Source organism: Nyctibius grandis, chromosome 4, assembly GCF_013368605.1.
Source record: "Nyctibius grandis isolate bNycGra1 chromosome 4, bNycGra1.pri, whole genome shotgun sequence".
NCBI classification, from domain to species: Eukaryota; Metazoa; Chordata; class Aves; order Nyctibiiformes; family Nyctibiidae; genus Nyctibius; species Nyctibius grandis.
In genome coordinates this window covers 87952557-87972545 of record NC_090661.1, presented here as the reverse complement: position 1 = coordinate 87972545, position 19989 = coordinate 87952557, and the positions used below count along the sequence as shown (strand labels likewise).

The following is a 19989-nucleotide window of genomic DNA, read 5'->3' as shown; positions in this document are numbered from 1 at the left end:
GACAACCATCTACTGTTTAGAGATTAGATTATTTGCAAAATGTCAGAACAAATTTATGAGGGAACATTTTTGCTCACTATTTTTCTCACCATTTCCTAAAATGTTTTCAGTGTGTAACTTCTTGGAAAAGAATTTTCTTCATTTCTCAGCCATGTATCTTTCTTAAAATATTAAACGGATCTTTTTGAGTTCCTCTTTCTTAAATTCCATTGACCTACAAAATAAAGGTGCTGTGATATTTTTTTGTCTCATCTCTACACATCATGCACCAACATTGCACAAAGAAACTGTTGTTCTTTTGACATTGCATCTCAATAAATGAATTAAATGAGCTGTGAATATCAGCATTTAACCAATAAAAAGAGATCTTTATTTATTTAAAATGTATCAGATCTGCTTCATCTAAAAGGCTAATTGAAAAGGCTATTCAGGTCAGCTGTGGTATTAGAAGACAACTGAATCACATTTAATGCTACTTAAAGGATGTGAACAGCTAGAAGAAAAATTAAACCATGGCCATTAAAATTTAATTTGACTTAGTGAAGCCATTAACATTTTGGTTTTATGCAGTGGCAAGCATTCTAAAAATATTTCCATATAGTTCAGAAACCCAGAATTGTCAAATGGCTGACCCGTATGTACCAAAAATTATTGAAAGTTACCTGAAAGGGCAAATCAGAAAAAAAGCAAAAGGAGAAAAATTCTTTGAATACCTTGATGAGCTGTCATTCTGTTCCTTCTTCACATATATTGAGAGTCTATGTATTTATGTGTGTATTATTACTGTACACACACATAAATCATCTGCTTACAGCAAGTTTCTCTCTTACTCTGACTCACTTTCATTTTATTGTTGCTGCTTTTAAAGTTTTGCATCTTACCACATCTATTAGGGCGATCCTCTGTGACACGACGTTTCTGCCTCTGATAATGGCCAAATTGATCCATGTAGCCTTAACTCAACTGTAAATTTTCATACACTACTTTAGAATAACTTCTTATAGGAAAAGGCAATCTATTTACAATTTACAGTCAAAACCAGTTAGAGTCCTGTGAATTTTAGTGTAGTTATTGCACTAGAAATAGTTTCATCTTTACTATAAATTCTTGCATTTTCTATTAATTGCACACTTTGGTTTTTATTTTAACATCGAATATCAGATTTGGATATCAGATGAATAAAACACTACTTTTATATGAAATTTAAAGAAATAATCTAGTTTTAAGACAATATCTTAACTTTCTCCTAGTAGTGTACTTGTGATATGTTGCTTTACCTCTACAAGTTTGCCTTTGTGATTTGAAAATGCCGATATTACTTAGACTCTGTATAACAACAAATACTGTAAATAGCACAAAGCAGTCATCAATGTAATAATTTTAAAGATTTTGGCCAGTTTCATATAGAAACTTTGTCTAGAATTAAAATGGCAACAAATTTGATCATTTATTGGTACATAAGTAAAATTCCAGATTGACTACCTGACAAGGAGATACATTACCCCTAGTTTTGGCTTTCATTCTCATTTTTTCCAATTCAGTTTTGAAAAAAAATTAAATGGTAATACAGAAGGCTTTTTTTTAAAATATTCCTAGAATAATATAATCTGGTGTTTCATATCATGCTGTATGCACATTGCTTGCATTGCTCTGGCTTACTTAGTAGTAGTAGTTATCAGTGACAATAGGAAACAGAAAATGCTAAACCTCATATTACCGTTTACAAAAGCCACTGAGGGTGAAGCTTCCCTTCCAGCACTGAGTTAGAGAGGTCCTGGTATGTGGAGAAAAGAAACTTTTTTTTAGCATGCAACATCCCTGACTAGTACTGTGTTTGTCCCAATTATCTCCAAGGCAGGAGTACAGTTTAGGCTAGTAAGTGTTATCACTTTTAAATGAGAGTTAAACTGAGGACCTGATAATTTTTTCCTGGTTATTTAAAATGTAATTTTATTCTGTGAAGAGAATTAAGGGGTTTTCAGTAGTAATAGCATTATCTCATCTTGTAACATTAGTGTATGTTACAGAAAATTTTATTCCTTTTAGCAATGTGTTAATTTATTAATGTGTTATTTATTAATATATTTATTAATAGTATTAGCATCATTGCAGCATTCTTGGTAGTGACAAGCAGAGAGAGAACTTCACACTAGGTTTCATGGCAGTGAATACTCCAGTTTTGCCCCTTCCTCCCATAGCTCCATGTTAGGACATGGCTTCACAGTGACTTCAGTAAAAGGTTGTCATGGGCGAATCATTATCACCACATCCTGCAAGATCCTGAGTTTTCACTGACTTGATTTAGCTGCTGATATTTGGCTTTGCCACAAGAGGTGATCTAGCTTGAGATCTTCCTAAGAGCAAAAATGCTTGGAGAAAGCATTATATAGTATATGTATTTTATGGCTTCAATCTCTGTACTGGTTATTCGTATCTCAATACACACTCGCAAACACCAGATTTGACTGGAGGAGTTCAGAAAAGGATCTGGAATAAGAATTAAATAAAATAAGAATAAATCATGCTAATTAACTGCAGTTCCAGTATGGCTTTCTCTTAGCCTGTGTACTTTGCCCATATAATTCACAAACTATTTACAAACTAGGTTTCAGTTTTCTTGTGTTCCATGTAGCACATCGTGGTTAGCTCTGTAGCAGCAGGATTGCATGGCTATGATATGAGCGCACAGTGCCTATTGATGACATAGTAACTTATATTTTAGAAATTACCTAGGCATCCTATTGGTATCACAATTTCAGTTCTCACTTTCTTAAATGAGATTTACTTGGGCACGCTTTCGTTAGCTCCTGTCTTTGCCTTAAGATAGAGTGAAGTAGACTAAGGACTGACTTTGTTTTAGAGAAGTTTTCATATTGCAGTTCTTAATAAGGTGTCCACATGTCTTGGGCAATGCATCAAGCAGAATAACTATCATGTAGTATTTGTCTGTGTGGGAGGCTAATTCCTCCATCCTGCATCAGTCTTCAGAGTTTTGTCTCAGACTCTCTTATTATTGAACTCTGTTCTAACATAGGCCTAATTGTAGATCACAATCTCCTTGCTTGAATTTTATCTTATCTTTAGAAATCAGAATTTGAGGCTCTGTAACATTTGAAGATAAGGACTGCTAATAGAAAAGCAATGAAGAGAGCAAAGGACAGGGTCCGTGTGTTTGTCAGGCAGCACCGCTATGCTTTTGTATATTACAATGCAAAAGTTTCTTTCCTGCGTGCAGTGACATTTCCTACAAGGGAAAAGAATGCATAAAGGAATGACATGGCACAGGACTCTGGTCTTTCCTGTTGTCTATCAAGAAAATAGTTTAAAGAGATCCCTCTTTCCAACCTCAGAAATAAAGTAAAATTAAATAGCTGTGACAAAGAAACACTTCCAGAGATTATTTTACAGGCTCACACACTGATGAATAACTGATGTTGTTGTGGCACCTTCATTTCAGAAATGAGATTTCTATAAGGCATCTGGAATCACAATTATCTGACTGTATTGATACATGCTCATAAATGAGAGAAAGTGAGGTAACAATGTATGAAGAATATTAAACTTCCCAAGCTCTTGGTATATACTCAAGACTTCGTGGTTTATTTAACTGAGCTAGTCATGTGGCCTGTGAGTGAATTCCTTGATAAATGCTTATAAAAAGCTCTATTTGACATTTTTGTATTGGATACTTCTAATAAAAGTCCTCTTTAGCAGGCTGTAGAGGTTCTACAATGAGGCTAGACCACCTGATATGACTCCAAATCTTTGTTAAGTTCTGATAAACAAACATATTTGAAGTCCTATTATGCAAATTGTTTTCTTTTTGCTCAGATCTAGGACTAAAATAGTGCCAGACTTCAAAGGAATATAATTATTTTAGCAAAAGTTGCTTTCATTCAGTTTTCAGAAAAACTCATAAGCAGAGGTTCCTTATTCTACTCACACCTTGTCATTACAGTGTATCTTTGCATTTACACTATTCTTAGATAGTTATTTCTATGCTTTTTTTACTCCAAAACACAAACTACAATAAGGGAAGATATAAGCTGTACCCAGCTGCTCAAGTCCAAATACTGTAATTTCTGCTCACTTTCTTCCACTGCTGTTATAAGAAGTAAAATTTTTATCTGCTCTTCTTTCATTTTATCAGGGAGAAATCTGCTATAAAGGAGCTGTGAGGCAAGCTGCTCACTGAACATTTGAGTTGATATGGAAGTTTGCACACACTCTAATTTAAGCAGATCTTTGAAGAATCTAGCAATCCTTCCAGCAACAGACTGAAGAGACTGTTTGGATATCATTCATGAGCACAGCTTTGCCTCTGATACACTATAGTCCACTTTGGATGAGGTTTTTAACACAGAGTTGTTCTAATCTGATCTAGTTGTTAAAGTTTAGAAAAACAGCTTCACATTACCAAACTCCCTAAGTTTAGAAGTGTTTGACCTTGAGGTATTGGGATGCTCTGAATAAAAATATTCTGTGGCAGGAGTTAGAGGCACTGGGGAAGAACAAGAGGTCCTCACTAGTTTCTGCTTCTAATTTTCTGTAACCCATTAAAAAATGAGTTGGGAAAGGAGAAAATAATTTTTATCCAAATTAATGGCTAGCCAAGTCAATTTAGAAGGTAATCTATTGCAGTAATATTCAGACACTTCCTTTTGTCGTTAGAGCTTTGATTATTTTTCCACTTATTTCATCTATTATTAGCCATGATGAATCACAAAGTAGAAGCTGATGAATAAGGTATCTGGGTGTCATGGACAAGAACGACTTCGTAAGAATCCATGAGATTAATTTATTCATTTCTGCTCCTGAATGATTTTAAAGTAGGGAGATACTGAAGGGTTGCCATCATGACCCTTTATTTCAGTTACTTTTAAGTCTTTATATTCCTTTATGGATTCAGATAGCTGAAAAGAGAGTTGCCTTCAACCGAACATGGTATTATTGACACTTTCAACCAAAGACACAAGGAAAGCACTTCTGATTAAAGATGTTTTATGAGCTATTGTTTCATGAAGACAAGCAGAAAGATGAAAGAATCTGAAAGAAAAAGCATCAAGGAAGTAGCAGACACTGAAGCCTGCTTCAGTAATATGACCCTTGAGAAGAGGTAAAAGAGAGAATTTGGGGGCTAAGCTGAAACTACAGAATGTTAGAGCAAAAGAGGAAGTAAATTGAACACACTGTTTTACAGAAATTATGTAGCTGATGGCTGCAAACATTCTTACAATAAACGTGGGACATAGAAGGAATAATTATAAATATCATGAGGTGGCACAAAGGTGATAAAATACATTCATCACAATCACTGTGCACGTATATAGCAATTACAAATCATATAAGGTCTTAATTTAGCACCAGAGTGAGTCTATGCAGGCCTGTCTAGGCTCACAACAATAAATCACACAAGCGATATATTAATTAGTAACATTCTTCTGTCTTTTGCTTTCATACCAGTTTTAGTTGCATGAGACTGATAGAACTGTGTATTTTGAGTTCTAAGAGAATATTTTAAGTATTTTTGAAATATTTTTATATTAAAAACATATATTCAAAGTTTCACAAAGTAACAAATTAAGCAGCAAGAGACTTAAGGTGCTAAGGTTTTTTTTGTTTATGAGCATGACATGTACTACAAGTAGTGACATAACAGGGGACTGAGTAAAGAGCAAGGAACCCAATACTCCTGAAGACTAGTCCCAGTCTCAGTACTTTGCTGTGTGGGTTTAGGAAAGCTCTCAGGTAAGTGCTGAAAGAATGAATTGTGTATGTCCTGAGCAACAGTTTCATGTTTGGTTTTACAAAGCACAACCAAAAGATTTAGGAACAAAAATAACCCAGGAAAGAAATTCTGTGATCACCCTATCTATACAGAGGTTAGTGCACATTCAGATTGCCTTAAAGTTATTGTATCTTTTTTTCAAGCATGGCCTTACAATAGTTTCAGCCTTGGGAATTCAGATCCATTAAAAGAGAAAAAAAAATATGCTCAAGTACGGTATGCAATCTAAACATAATTTTTCCAGCAAGCTATTCTTAGATCAATTTTGTTCTGACAAACTAACTATCTATAACAATAAAACACAGGAACCTGGGAATGTCATAGGATTGTTCTCCTGTTTGGAGAAAAAAAACTACTAAAACAAAACCAAAACAAAACCAACCATTGAAAACAAACTCTGATACTTTCCCATTAAGTTTCTTTGATTTGATTTTTCCAAGACACAAACAACATTTTTTGTGTACCTGAATAAAACAGCCAAGTGACCTCATTTTTTTACTTACCTCCTGAAACCACCAGTTATGGTAACTAAAGCATCGGGCAGAAACGTACACACAGTATTCTTGACAATCAAGCTTACTGCATCCGCTTCTGCCTCAGATACACAGCTAACAAGGTCCTCATAGTAGAGAAACCCTGGAAAGAAAAGGCAAAACAAGTGCTGATCACTCTGTGGAATTATCAAAAATCTACATAGCGTTTTGTAAGCCCCATGTGAAATAGCCACCTCTCACCAAGAGGTTAAGCCACACAATTCATACCATGGGCAAGGAAATCCTATCTAATGTCAAGAATTAAGAAATGCTCGATCTTGAACTTGAACCTACAGTTTTGTTTCAGGACATGCCACAGGAAGAAATATATTTTGATCCAGCCTCTTCAGGAGTCTTTTCCTTCCTCCCTACCATTCCTGGAGTCAGTCTCCTGCCTTGGGTGTGGGGGATCGCAGGCGAGAGACAACCTCTTCCATCCATCATCTTTGTCCTTACAGTTTATATATATTTTTGTCATTACAATTGGTTATAAATTGTAATGGCAGTTACAATTTATAAGAACATAACAGTCAGGATAATTGCTCCACTTGCTGAGAACCTGAATATTTATAAACTACTCTGACTTCCCTACCAGCTGCCACCAATGACATTTCTGGATGTACTGCTTTAAAAGGTGCTCTTCCCAAAATGATGGGGTTATACCCAAGTAAAGGGCTCAGAGGGATGTGAAATAACCCTGCTATCTTTATGTCTGATCAGAGAGCTTGTATCAAAAAAGCCCAGTCCTGCAGCTTGATTCACATTTGGATATGATATGTAAAACAAAAAAAGACAAAGGAGCATGAATGTAGGCAAGCTGATCCAAGGGATTCTGAGGTGATGTAAAACACATGGGTTTAATACAAAAATAAAGTTTCATTATTTTAATGTCATGTTATATAATCTCCTTTTCTTAATGTAACTGACTCCTTTGCTTAAATGAGTTCCTTTATTTAGGGAAGTGGCACAAACACACACAAAAAAATCTATGGGGAAGCAACATTATTCATTTGACCACATTTAACACTTTAAAGTTAAGACATGCTAGGATTATGGAAGTAATTTTACAAGTACTTTATTACAAATCTTGATTTATCACTAAATTAGGGCTGCCTTGAAGGAGACAGGTCTCGTCATAAAAGTAGTTCTGCGCTTTCCTAATGTAATTTTTTCATGACCTGTGCAATAATGACCCATTAATAGTTTTGTGTACAAGAACAGATTTCATTGGGTATGTGTGTAAGCAATTAAAAAAAACATGCATAATCATATGTTTTGAATGACACCATTTTTAATTAGGCACTCTGTTAGTCCAAATATTACTTTAACCTAATGATTTAATATTCACATGACACTGCAGGAAGAAAATGGATGTATAAATGAACTTTGCCTCCTCCTCTGATTCTGTTATCAAGTTCTTAGAACACTGAGATACAAGTTCTTATGAGACTTTCACCTTACCTGCTTTCTGCATTTTTGACAGCTTCAGGGTCTTGTCAGCTTTTACCTCTTCCAGAGTTCGTAAACCCATTCTGTACCATTTCTCAGATGTCTTCACTCCCACTCCAAAGACTGAAGTAAATTGCTAAGGTCAGTAGAAGAACACACATTTCAGTGTTGTGAATTAACAATAAGTAGGTAACAACAAGCTTTCACAGGGAAAATACTGGGCAGAGTTTATCCTACATTGAAGATAAATAATAGTGTAATACAAACATGCAGATTCAGCTTCCTTTCTATGCATAGTTACATTGAACAGACAATTGTTTTTATACATGGACAGTTCTCTTTAAAGTGAAATCTAAATAATAATACAGTAGTAGCCCCAGCATCTTTATGTGATTTACCTAAGTGTATACTTTCAACTAAAGTCTGAAATAAGAAGATTAGTCTTTATTTTTACTGCATTTCTTAAGAGAAATGCAAATGATAACGTTAAGTAGCTGGACTCCCTTACACTGACTTCATAGGATAAGAGACGTCTCAAGATTATCTTCCTAATTTGACTAACATTACGATTTTGTATTATATGCACTACCAGGTCTCAGTTGTAGACCTGATGTTGGTGTCGCAGCACTCCCAAGAGATGGGGTCAGTGGGAACCCTGTGGCTCTTGAAATTGTGCAGAGGGCCATGGGTCTCAATGGTGCATGGAAACAGATGATAAGTACATAAAGACAACTAATCTATTCTTGTACTGCATTCTATAAAACACATACATTTGGAGGTCATGCCAAATATTGTTTTCCAAAATGGGATTCAATTTCAAGTACAAATGGTAATTTTTGTTTGTTTGCATATTGCAAACAGTCTTACAATTCTTCAGTCCTCATGTGAGCCAAGCTAAATTCCTATACATCTTATTTGGAGTACAGATTTCATTATTTTGCCCACTGGAAAAAAAAATGCCCAAATCTACCAGTCTCTGAAGTTTTAGCATGGTTATATTCCATTTATTCCAAAGTAATTTTGTATACTAACTTATTCCCCATGAAAGGTTGTAAAGCAAAAATGTCACAGTTGTAAGCATTATTCAGTGGATCAATATCTCAGATGAACAGTGATATGAAAGCAAGAGGGAAAACTTTCATGCCTGCCCAAAAGCACGTTATTTATGTTCAGTTTGTCAATACTGAAGCTCTCAATAATTTCTTTGTACTTTTATAGAATTCAATGAGTAGCTGTGTAAGATACGAGTAACTGCTACTTTCCATTGAACATACAACCTCTGAATTCCAGCCATGCTAGCTTTATTTTGTGTTTTTCTAATGAGATTAATTCATTGGAAATAATTAAGATAAAGAAAAGAAAATAATTAAAATCTTAGATAATATAAAATACACATTTTGCATATAATGGATGAAATTACCTATTCTTTGTCTGAATCATGGGTGTTTATGAAAGAATGATTTTTTAAATACTTGGATTGTTATCTTTTAATGTTTTTGCTAGTGCTAAAAGTTTTTCAAAAGGGTCTGTTACTGGGTTTAGAATGATTCCAAGAGACTTAATTAATATTGGGATAGAGAACTAAAGAAAATGGATTCTATGGCACTATCCAAATTTTTAGGGAAAAAAACCTCCACATTTTTTCTTTCCATACTAAGGTCCATTATTACTCAGTAGATTTATAGATGTCAATTTAGAGACACTGTGAGTGCAGTGTGGGTAGCAGGTAGCCCATTTCTTAAATTGTGTATGCAAGCATTACTCTTTTTCAGCTGGTGAAAGTGAATTATATGAACTTATTCTTTGCAGCATCCACTTCCATAAGGAGGCAAACTGACCATGTCATTCATGTATCCTATATCTAAAACATAGACTATAATTTATTTCAGTCTTTTGATAACTGTGGTCCTGTGACCAGCAGTGATCTTTTAAGTCATGATGAGCGATTTGCAGCAGTTACCAGAACCATGCTAAACAGTGAAATTCAGGAATTCACTAATATTATGGGATTCTTCTTGGCTTTCTTAGAAACACATAAAAAATTGTTGGGAAAAACTGGCTACAGCCAATTTAGCCAAAATGCTGAGACTGTGCTCAGCTAACAAGAGAACCACATAAGTTTGTTGTAATTTGGCATGAGAAATGAGGCACAAAGTGTATTTGAGGTAATCTGTCCCCTGATAGGTTTTATTCTAATCTCCATGAAATTTTCTTAAACTCTGAAATATAAGATTTAATGGCTCATCTTCAACCTTTATTACCATTAATAGGCAAGTCTGTTTCCTGAATCCTGCTATACATGTGAATCTACACCTCTTCTCTGAGTATTGCTACAGAAGGCATCAAAAACTGTCACTGAGCATCCTTTCATATTTGTATTATAGGTCAGAGTGAATGAAAGAGCCTTTCAATAGCTGAAGTAAAAGTGAGTAATGCAGGGGAGAATTAAACAGTCCCATTCCTTTTACACTCTGCTTTAAATTTTTCTGAAGACATAAACAGGATATTTTTAGAGATTAAAACTGCAGATAAAATTGAAAAAATATTTTTCCAGTGGAGAATTCACTGAATATTTAAGAAATAGGAACTGCAGTATTTATGTGTTTTAGATACCCTGTAACTATGAAGTGTGACTATTACTCTGAACCTACAATCTGCCTAACAAAGAAATATCTCCAGTCCTCTTCCTTCTGCCTCACACAAAAGATAATTAAAATAGAACTGAGTCATCCTCTTCACCTGATATTTTCTTAATGCCAGAATGAGATGGTGTAGTGTTATAATGATAATCAGCTGAGGAAAAAATAAACCAAACATTGGTTAAAGTTACAGCGAAGAGTATACATTACATTAGTTTTTAGGAAAAAGACTTTAGTTTAAGCTTCAGAGCAACTGTGCTTACATCACATTAATTAGAAAAGTAACTAAATTCACCATTATTCCTTACCTATCACAATTTCTCTCCCTTTCTCTTTGATAAAGACCTTTCTTTATACTTGATATTGGATGTTCCTTTATCCTAAAATTTATGGTTATGTCTAAGGGCTACTTAACAGAGGAAAATATATGGAATTTTAAACAACAGCAACAAACCTCGAAAGATTTACCTTAAATGATTTGTATCGTTCATCACTTAACACTTCTTTAGCTCTAGAACTCTCTCCTTCCTCAATAATCTCCTAAACAAAGGAAAATGTTACTTTTAAAAAAAAACCAAACAAGATTACGGTAAGATTTAGTAAAATAATCTAAAAGAAAGTCTTATCAACCTGTAAAAACATGAAGAGCATCCTTAGCAAGAGCATATTGTTTTATTCCATTAGGGTCAAATTCTGCAATCCCTTTTGAGACAGAAAATTACTGAAGGATGAAGGAGAAACTGGAACCAGAGAATAAATTTCACAGTGCTTCTAAATTTACTCAAGGATGGAGCAGAAACTGGAACCATGGAATATATTTCACAGTATTTATTTACTCATTAATTCACAGCCAGAAAGCAGTTATTTATCATAAGCTATCAATGAGTTGTCCTGAAAATTAGATTTCATTATTTGTCTGAGTTTACCTCACTTAGAAGAAAGAGCATTGTAAGAACAGATATATTTTTTTCTTGAGTTTACAGTTCCTTCAGTCTTTCTGATAACAACTAACAAACAAAAAAAACCCCCACCAATAAAACTCCCAAAACGATCCTATTTTCTGTGGAATCGTAATTGAATTCCCAGTCCCTAGGTAGCAGGTACAAAGAGCAGTTCAGAGGCTACTTTCTTAACTGGTGGAGTGAGGCAAACAAGGAGCCAGAGTGAATCACACCACTCAGCAATGACCTCTCCCAACAGCTGAGACCCCCTCATCAGTTGCCTGCTGCAGTAACAGCACCTGAGATGTGGCGTCCTGAAAAGGCTAAGAATTAAAGAAAAATGCAGTGAACACTCAAAGCTCCAGTAAGAATGTAAAGTTCATCCATCACCTAGATAAAAGGCTCTGCTATGACTCATAGCAAGGTAGGATTTAACATTAAAGTACTAAAATATTTACCAGTTTTGCAAAAATAGTATTTCTAATAAAGCATTCAGGTGAGCAAAGTGATGTTGCCAAGGGCAGAGTCACATGAACAAAACAATTAACAGTTAACCTGTCACATCCAAATCAGAGTTAGCCTTTTAAAATTACATACAAAGACAATACTGCATTATTTATTAACTTGTATTTATTCATTAGTTACCTTTATTCCTAAGGGCGTGTGTTCCATCACAGAACCTTATGTTACTACAAAAGGTTTCCAGAAATCATTGCATTCTTAGTAATAAGGATAATATAATGTTATTACAGGAAATATAGAAGGTTGTGTAAATACACACAGATAGCAATGCTGCACTCTGTGACCTCTAAAAGTAGATTTGTAAAAGAATCAATTGGCAGATAATTCAGAGGTATCTTACCTCAATGACATCTCTGACTTGGTCTCCCATGCAGGGCAACCCTTGTATATCTTTCATTCTGGTTACTGGAAATGGAAGAAATTTCAGCACAGAAGCTGCTCTCAGAAATTCCAGGCAGAATATTTCATTTTCTTTGAACTCATAATTTTCAGCCATTATCTCAAAGGCATCCTGGGGAGGAGGAGGTGTAGGAAAGAGTCAGAGGTCAATAAAAGCATAAGCTACTCAGTATACTCCTTAGAAAGGTTACTTTGCATGCTAACTCAAGGATAATTTCTTTATACCTGGGTGAAAAGATAGAGTTCACTAAAAAAAAAGTCAGCATAATTTTCTAACCACTTGAAATTTTGCAAGTATCATAAAAATTGTATTTTAGAGGCAAATGTGGGAAAAGATTCTGATCTTTAACAAAGCCAAACTTTAAAATCTTTTGTGAGATAGACTTTCCATATTCTGTGCAGATCTAAATCAATGTAAAATAGCACCATAATTTTTAGAGTTGTGCCCAAACATAAGTAACCCAGCAGGTCAGTACGTGACACCTTCATTTTCAGACACAACCAAATAGGAGTCTGTGGCAATACTGGAAACCAACTTCTTTTTGCACTTGTAGCCATGCTTCTGTTCAGTAATTTAGGGAACAAACTCGCTTTTTCCTCAATTTTTCAGATGTATGACCTATGCAAAGAGAATCACATTTTCTTTATGGTTCTTCAGCTCTCCATGGCTTGGTTTATTTGACATTGTGCTCGAAACTACCTGGAGATTGCCAGTACAATTCTTTTTTTTTAACTATCCATATGTCAATGTATGCAGCTTTGGAGTCTACTTCCCTCTCAGAATATATACGTATCTTAATAAGCAGCAATTTTTAGAAATGAAATGCAGGGAACAGATTGCACAGTGGTGGTGAACAGAAGCAGTTTTTTGGTTTCCCACTGTAGAACACTATGTTTTGGCAGAGAACAAATGCTGCAAAAAAGTTTGTGAATAACCTAAGAATTTCTGAAGGCTTGCAGCTGATTAGCAGCTGGAAATCAGAGTTCTTAACGAAACCTTGCACAAAACCTCAACAATTTTCAAGACTGCAAAATTAAGTGGTTTCTTTAGAGATTTTTAAGAGTGTACCATTTCCAGAAGAGACTTTCACTGTTCAAAACGTTTATCTGAAATGCATCCCACACCTCGCTGTTTGGGATGCTTTTGTGGACCATTCAAATCGCACAGGGCAGGCTAGGTACAGACCAGAAACAAGCCTCCCGCACTGCACTGTGTCCTGCACTCCTGCCAGAGATCCAACAACAACAAAAACATTTCACTTGAGCTACAGTCATTTAGATCATTAAAACAGAACAACTTCTTAAACTTAAATGTACCTTTCACAATTAATGTAGATTATTTACAGATTACATTTCATTGCTTGGTCAGTTCTAGAAAAACAGACCATCTGATATGTTGCATTGTTCAAGTTACAAACATTATAGTCGCATTGAAGCAAAATGAAGATCAAAATCTTCAAGAAAATGTTGTCTCTACTGACCCTAGGATTTGCAAAACTTTCCTCTTAACAAATAAAAAGTACAAATCTTAATTGGTTTGACAGTATCTCTTTAGAAGAAATAGGCACCTTAGCTGAACAAAACCACTTTCTTTTTTTTTTTTCCCTGTGTTACCATGTTAAAATGTATAAAAATAATTAATTAGGGCTTGCTACAGAGAATTTGCTTTGTTCTATATCGCCAGTGTAACTTCACTCCTTGATCTCTGTAAGGATCAGTCACCTGTTGTCCATCTCGCTGGAAAAATCCTCCCCTTAGCTGCATATTAATTTATCAGCTATTCTGATTATCCTGATTAGCAAGTTCTGTGCGATTCTATTTTCATAACATTTCATGACAGACTTCTTGAGATAGAGAGCTGTTTAGCAAGATGCTTGATCTGGAAGTTTCTACCAGTATTTACATTCAACTAGCCCTTGAGTATAAGGAATCAAAGGGAGCACGGAGAACGTTCCTTTGAGAAAAAAATAAAAACCAACATTCCATTACAAAAACAGCGCACAAAACCTTAGCTTCCTTACAGCTGTCTTCAAAGCTCTTGCAGTGGCTAATTGTTGGATTTATTCAACTGCTGTTCTTTTTTCTTTTTTTCCATATTTAAGATCTTTATTTGCTTGACAGATTATGTTGTATTTAATTACATACTTCTTGGCTAAAGACAGGTGCACATTATAGTTCCCATTTAGAAAGAAAACTAATGCAGAAAAAAGTGAAACTACCAATTTGAGGTCACAAGCAGCATGGATTCATCCCAGTTTACATATGGAAGAACAAATACAGCATACACAGTACTGCAAAGCAAATGGGGAATATATATTTTACAAGTGGGGTGATAGAAGTCAGATTTTTCCTCTACTGTAGGATTTTTGTGGGTTGAGGGTTTTTTTTGGATGTTTTCCCAAGTTCTTATTCTTTTTGTTGTTTGTCAGATACAAAGATTCTTTCCTACTATGCAATAAAATATGCTACTTCTTGCTTTAAGTGAGGTTTATATTTCCACTCAAAAAATTGTGATTACTTTTGCTTACTTTTTCCTCTCTTTACAATCTGTGCACATGAATACTCAAGAAAGCAGTGTTTGGCAAGAAATTTCTTACTCCAATTAACACTAGCAGAATTAATGGGGGACAGAAACAAAAACATGTAGTTGCTACCTTCTTGTTAAAATAGTCTATACAGACAAATACATAGACAGAAAACAGTTCTCATAAGTACCTGCTCAGCAGTGTGTAGTAATGACAGAGACTGGCAAAGTCATCTTCTTGATGAGGAAGCTCAGAAAGTCTAGAGATGTTTTTTCTCACTCCCAACAAGCAGCCTCTCTATGCACGTTTAAATTGATGTATTCTATACTGAATAATCAGCCCTCATGATAAATGTGCCTGCATGTACCAGCACCACTGCTGTTTCAGAGAGGTATTAGCCCCATTCTGCTAGCAGGAGGGCAGTTTTCAGAAAAGCTGTGTCACCATCATTATTGAAAAAGACAATCACATGTAGCATTTTACTCAGAGACTGTTGACAGTCAATGAGAAAATATAATCAAAGCATTTTTATCATTCTATTTTGCATTTTTCATTGTTTTCCTGCCTTTGCAAAGCTCGTTTAGCTGTTTTAAATAACCAATTAAATAGTATTGAATATTCATTATTCCCTTTACAAAAACATTGCCTGCAAATGCTGCAATTAATTACAGATCTGTCTTTTTACATAAAACTGCTTTTGATATTCTTTTTGATAAAAATCTTTCTGCTTTAAAAAAAAAGCAACTGATCTCCAAGTGGGGTTGCTATCTATTGAACATTATAGTCCATATTGAATAATATAGTCCATATTGAATAATATTCCAGAGGGGAAAAACACATGAAACTCCTATATTAGCTGAGAAAACTTAGAATCCATTGGATCTCTGGTGAAATCTATTAAAGGTGATATAAAAGGAAAGTTACTGACCCCTCATTTATTCTAAACCTCTGTATTTCTTACATTAACCACCTTACCATCTTTTTATCAATCAGATCAATACTCAGATTGTCTGATTAAAAGGTACTAGTTTAACAGGAAACGAAATTTCTAGAGATTTCCGACACGTGGGATTTTCATAATCTCCAGGGTATTCTGCTAGGGCTGCTCTAATTAAATGTGAAAGATAGCTGGGCTACATTTCAGCTCTTCAGTTATTGCAAATTTTCCATCTGTTTCTAAAATTGCGGAATGTATGTTGGTGACACTTGGGCTATGGAAAAATCTGGGGATGGAATGGACTTCCAGATCCCAGCGGGCCAGATACAATAGTACACAAACATTTTGTTGGATTATGTTAAAAATAAGGAAGAGGGTGAATGTACTGACAGGAATTTTGAAGCTCATTTAGTATCTGGTATTTAAGACCTAATAAGATAAAATATCAATAACAAAGCAAAGTTACCAATAAGCATCTTGCACATGTAAAAATGCGCACTAAAATATTATATTATAAACACTAAAAATCACAACACTGAAATCAACACAAAGAGCAAGATTCTCAACTAATATATGAGAATGATTTGAGGAAAAAAAATAATAATCAATAATGTTATGCTGGTTTATGCCTGCTGAACGGCTAACCCAATTACCTTCCAACATGAATACCAGAGTACATGAGTCCACTCATATTCAAAAAACCAAACGAAGCTAATGGTCCCATGCTTTCCTTCATACTACTCTGCTTGTTTCAACAAGATTGTCAGAGCAGTTCCATTGCTACTTGCAAAATAGTCTTTTATAATCTCATTTTAAGACTCTGTGAGAACAGAAATCACCAATATTATACTACCAAGAACATATTTTAAATCTAATCTGCTTTGTAAAGAAAGTACAACAGATTCATGGGCAGGGTACTTGCCTGATTCCCATGCCTAGACCCACCGCTCCTCTGCTGTGCAACCTTGGAAAGCTGCTTCAGACCTCCTTGCCATTGTTTCCCTTGATATCTCTCATTTGCTGTCTATTAGGTCTATGAACTCTCCAAGGCTTGAATTGTCTTTTACAATGTGTTTGTACAGCATCTCTCAAAAAAAGGCCTCTTACTTGAGCCTGCAAATGATACTGCAGCACAAACAAAAAATAATAACATACCATTGTACAGGTGAACTTAATCCACCAAAGAGCTAAATAGCAAAGTGGGATAAACAAATAAAAAAAAATCCTACATGATATCTGGTTGAAGGACTATTATACTCAGAACAGCAATTTGAGTTAAATTGCTTTTCCTCTTAATCACTGTTTTCTACTTGAAGTTTATTTAGTTAGTCGTAAATCCAAAGGGTGGGTCCTAGTTTTCATCACATTGCTGTTGCCAGTGTTTGGTTTCCATTCAAAACAGACCAAAGTGATTTTAAAGAGATTTAGAATGAATCATCCATTCCAATAATTTTCTTCTCACTTTCCCCAGTGTAAATCCTAACTTCATGTGTCAATAGGAAGAGACATAGGGCACGTGAATACCTTTTGTATACACAGAGGGAGAAAATAAATACTTTCAGGTGCTTATTTCAAGGAGAATTAAGCAATTTGAGCCAACTTGTAGTGTTGACTAAAGTGATTTCCAAATAAATAAAATGATCCATTTTTGTTCAATCTGATTTTTTTTTATTTTTGTTATCTGAGCTAAAAGGCCCAATACTTGCCCAGGTCCAAAGATTTTATGATGTCATCTGACATCAGCTGGAGAAACAAAGGATCTGGGAGAATAATGTGCACGATCTCAGGGGCCTTGTATACACACTGTTATTGGAAATAAATATCTGTTAGCTCCAGCTGCTCCTCATATTAACTAATAACAACAGGCTCATTTCTTACAACATAAAAGAGTGGTATTCTTGAGAAGTTTCCATATTTTTCCACATAATGTGAAAGAAAACAAGACAATTGTGAGAAAAGATTTGCTGACAGAGCACAAAAATGCAGTTAGTGTCAATCATGTAACACTGTCCTAGGTAAAAAACACACTGTGTAATAAGAAGCATAAAATGTATATTACATATATAAATAAGGTCAAAGAAAGCAGCATAGACTTGATGTATACATACAAATTTAATTTGCCAAAAAGTGCAGGTGTATTTATATTCTGTTTGTATTTTAGGGAGCACCCTCCCACTTACCTTACAAATGAGAAGAGATATTTCCTCCTTAAACCAAACCACTAGTTCATTTTGGATAGGTATACACCTCACATACATTTACAAAATTTGTAATTTTGATATACTGTCTAGAGAATTTTTACTGTAAGCTATGTCAGTAAGACAGTACCCGTTATTAAGGGCATGCATTCAGTTAGCCGTTTTCTACCTATAGAGCTCCCAAGTCCATTATAAAATTAAAGCTGAGGTTCTCCTGAGGTCTGTTTTGAAATGGAATAACAATAAATGCTTGAGCCACTGGCATAACTGATACATGTTTCTGTAGGTAAAAAAGAAGAGAAAATTAAAAAGGGATTTTTTTTTTCTTCTAACAGAGTGGAAAGAAAACCAGGCACCTTTCCCATTCTAAACATCCACATTCTCATTACCATGAGTAACAACCAAAGCAGAGTAACATTCAGTAGCATTAGCAATAAGCCTCAGAATCACAGAACCATTTGCCTCTGACTTAATTAGTTTCTTCTGTAAGAATTAAATTGTATTTTCCTCACAGAAGAACGTCTTTCTGAATTTTATTGCAGTCTGGTATTAATATTCAAATCCAACAACCCCTCTCAGGCACAGCAGAATGACTCCATTTATTTTACCACATGAAAACACAATGCAGCCCCCAAGTGTATCTTTTCAGCAGGAGAGGGGGAGGATGGAAAGCTATTTACAAATGAGCCAGAGAACAATATTGTAATATTATATTCCATAATAACATTAATGTTTAGAGCGTTTCCTGTATGTTTGTCTTAAGGTACAGCCTCTGATGAAATGATTTGCCCTTTTGTTTTGCATCTTTACCCATCTGAACAGCTACAGTTCACCTGTGGAGTCAGGGCTATGTGTTCAGATGCGTTCCTGAATCACCCAAACCAGTAAAGCCTGTGGCAGTGGTTCCCAACCTACATACCATGAGGCTACAGTATGTGATGCACAGTGACCCAAAGACTGCACAAGGCCCCACAGGTCTGAAGTGGTTGCATTTCTCCTCCATGAACTGCCACACAATGTCACTATCTCCTCCTTGGCATTCAATTTGACAACTTAGTCTATTCTTCACACAACAGGCCTTGCTACTACTCAACAGTTCATAAAAAAAACAATTTGGGCAGGATTTACCCCATATTGAACATAGTCGCGAAACCTTCACATCTGCACACCCTTCTGTAGCTTCTTCCATGATGTAAAATTGTTTTGTTGCACTTTTCTGTAAGTTATTTTCTGGCTATTACAATAGAAAGGAAACATGGGACAGTTGAACATAGAAATTGCATCTAGTGTGTCAAACTACCACATTGTCCTCATGAGATCTCATCAAATATCTCTGCTATTTGGTTTTAATAAATGCTCTTTCATGGCAAAACAGATACAGAACAGGACTCAAGATTAAAACTGATCGCTAATTACCAATTTCTTCAGAAATCAAGTCTCCAAAAGCGACTCTCCCAAGAAATCAGCATATTCAAAGCCTCGTTGTATGCACATCACTGCCTATTAGTGACTGTTTTCCTGCTCTTCTGAAGAGACCAAAAGATGTCAAATGTAACTACTACTCATTTGAAAGAGGAAGTCAATACAAGCTATCAGGGCAAAGTCCAGTAAAAGGAAGAATCCATGAGTCCATCCAAGAATGCATAAGCAAATAATAGCTTTGTGCCCCTGTTATGGACAAGATTGAAAAACATTATTTTCAAGCTAACCAAAGAAAACAGAAAATCTGTAAGAAAAAGGAACAGCCCTGGCTCACAGAATAAAGTTGTTATAACAAAATACTATCATCAAAACATAATTCAAGATGGTTTGGATGTACTTTTCAGGATGTACGGATTGAGCCAGGGAAAGTCTGTCATTTAATGGTTGGCTGCCCACAGCAGACACAAGTGAATTATACCAATGCTTCAGTGCATTTGCTAAGTGCTCGCACTGAAAAATCTCTTGGAATACTTTTATTTGAGAACGTGAATTACAGGTTTAATACAAGACTGACAAAACAATAGCAAAACTGAAAATCAGGCTCCTGTGACATTAGGCAGACTAGCTGGCAGGACT

General features: G+C 35.2%; 1 protein-coding gene across 1 annotated transcript in view; it reads right to left on the bottom strand.

Annotated features, from left to right (window-relative positions):
• Positions 1-19989, bottom strand: part of DNTT (DNA nucleotidylexotransferase) — an 86562-nt gene that overhangs the window by 53330 nt on the left and 13243 nt on the right. The window contains exons 4-7 of the mRNA XM_068399705.1: positions 12213-12383; positions 10878-10949; positions 7783-7906; positions 6292-6424 (exon numbers count right to left, since the gene is read on the bottom strand). Of these exons, the coding sequence (XP_068255806.1) occupies positions 6292-6424; positions 7783-7906; positions 10878-10949; positions 12213-12383 (500 nt within the window). The remainder of the gene's footprint in view (positions 1-6291; positions 6425-7782; positions 7907-10877; positions 10950-12212; positions 12384-19989) is intronic.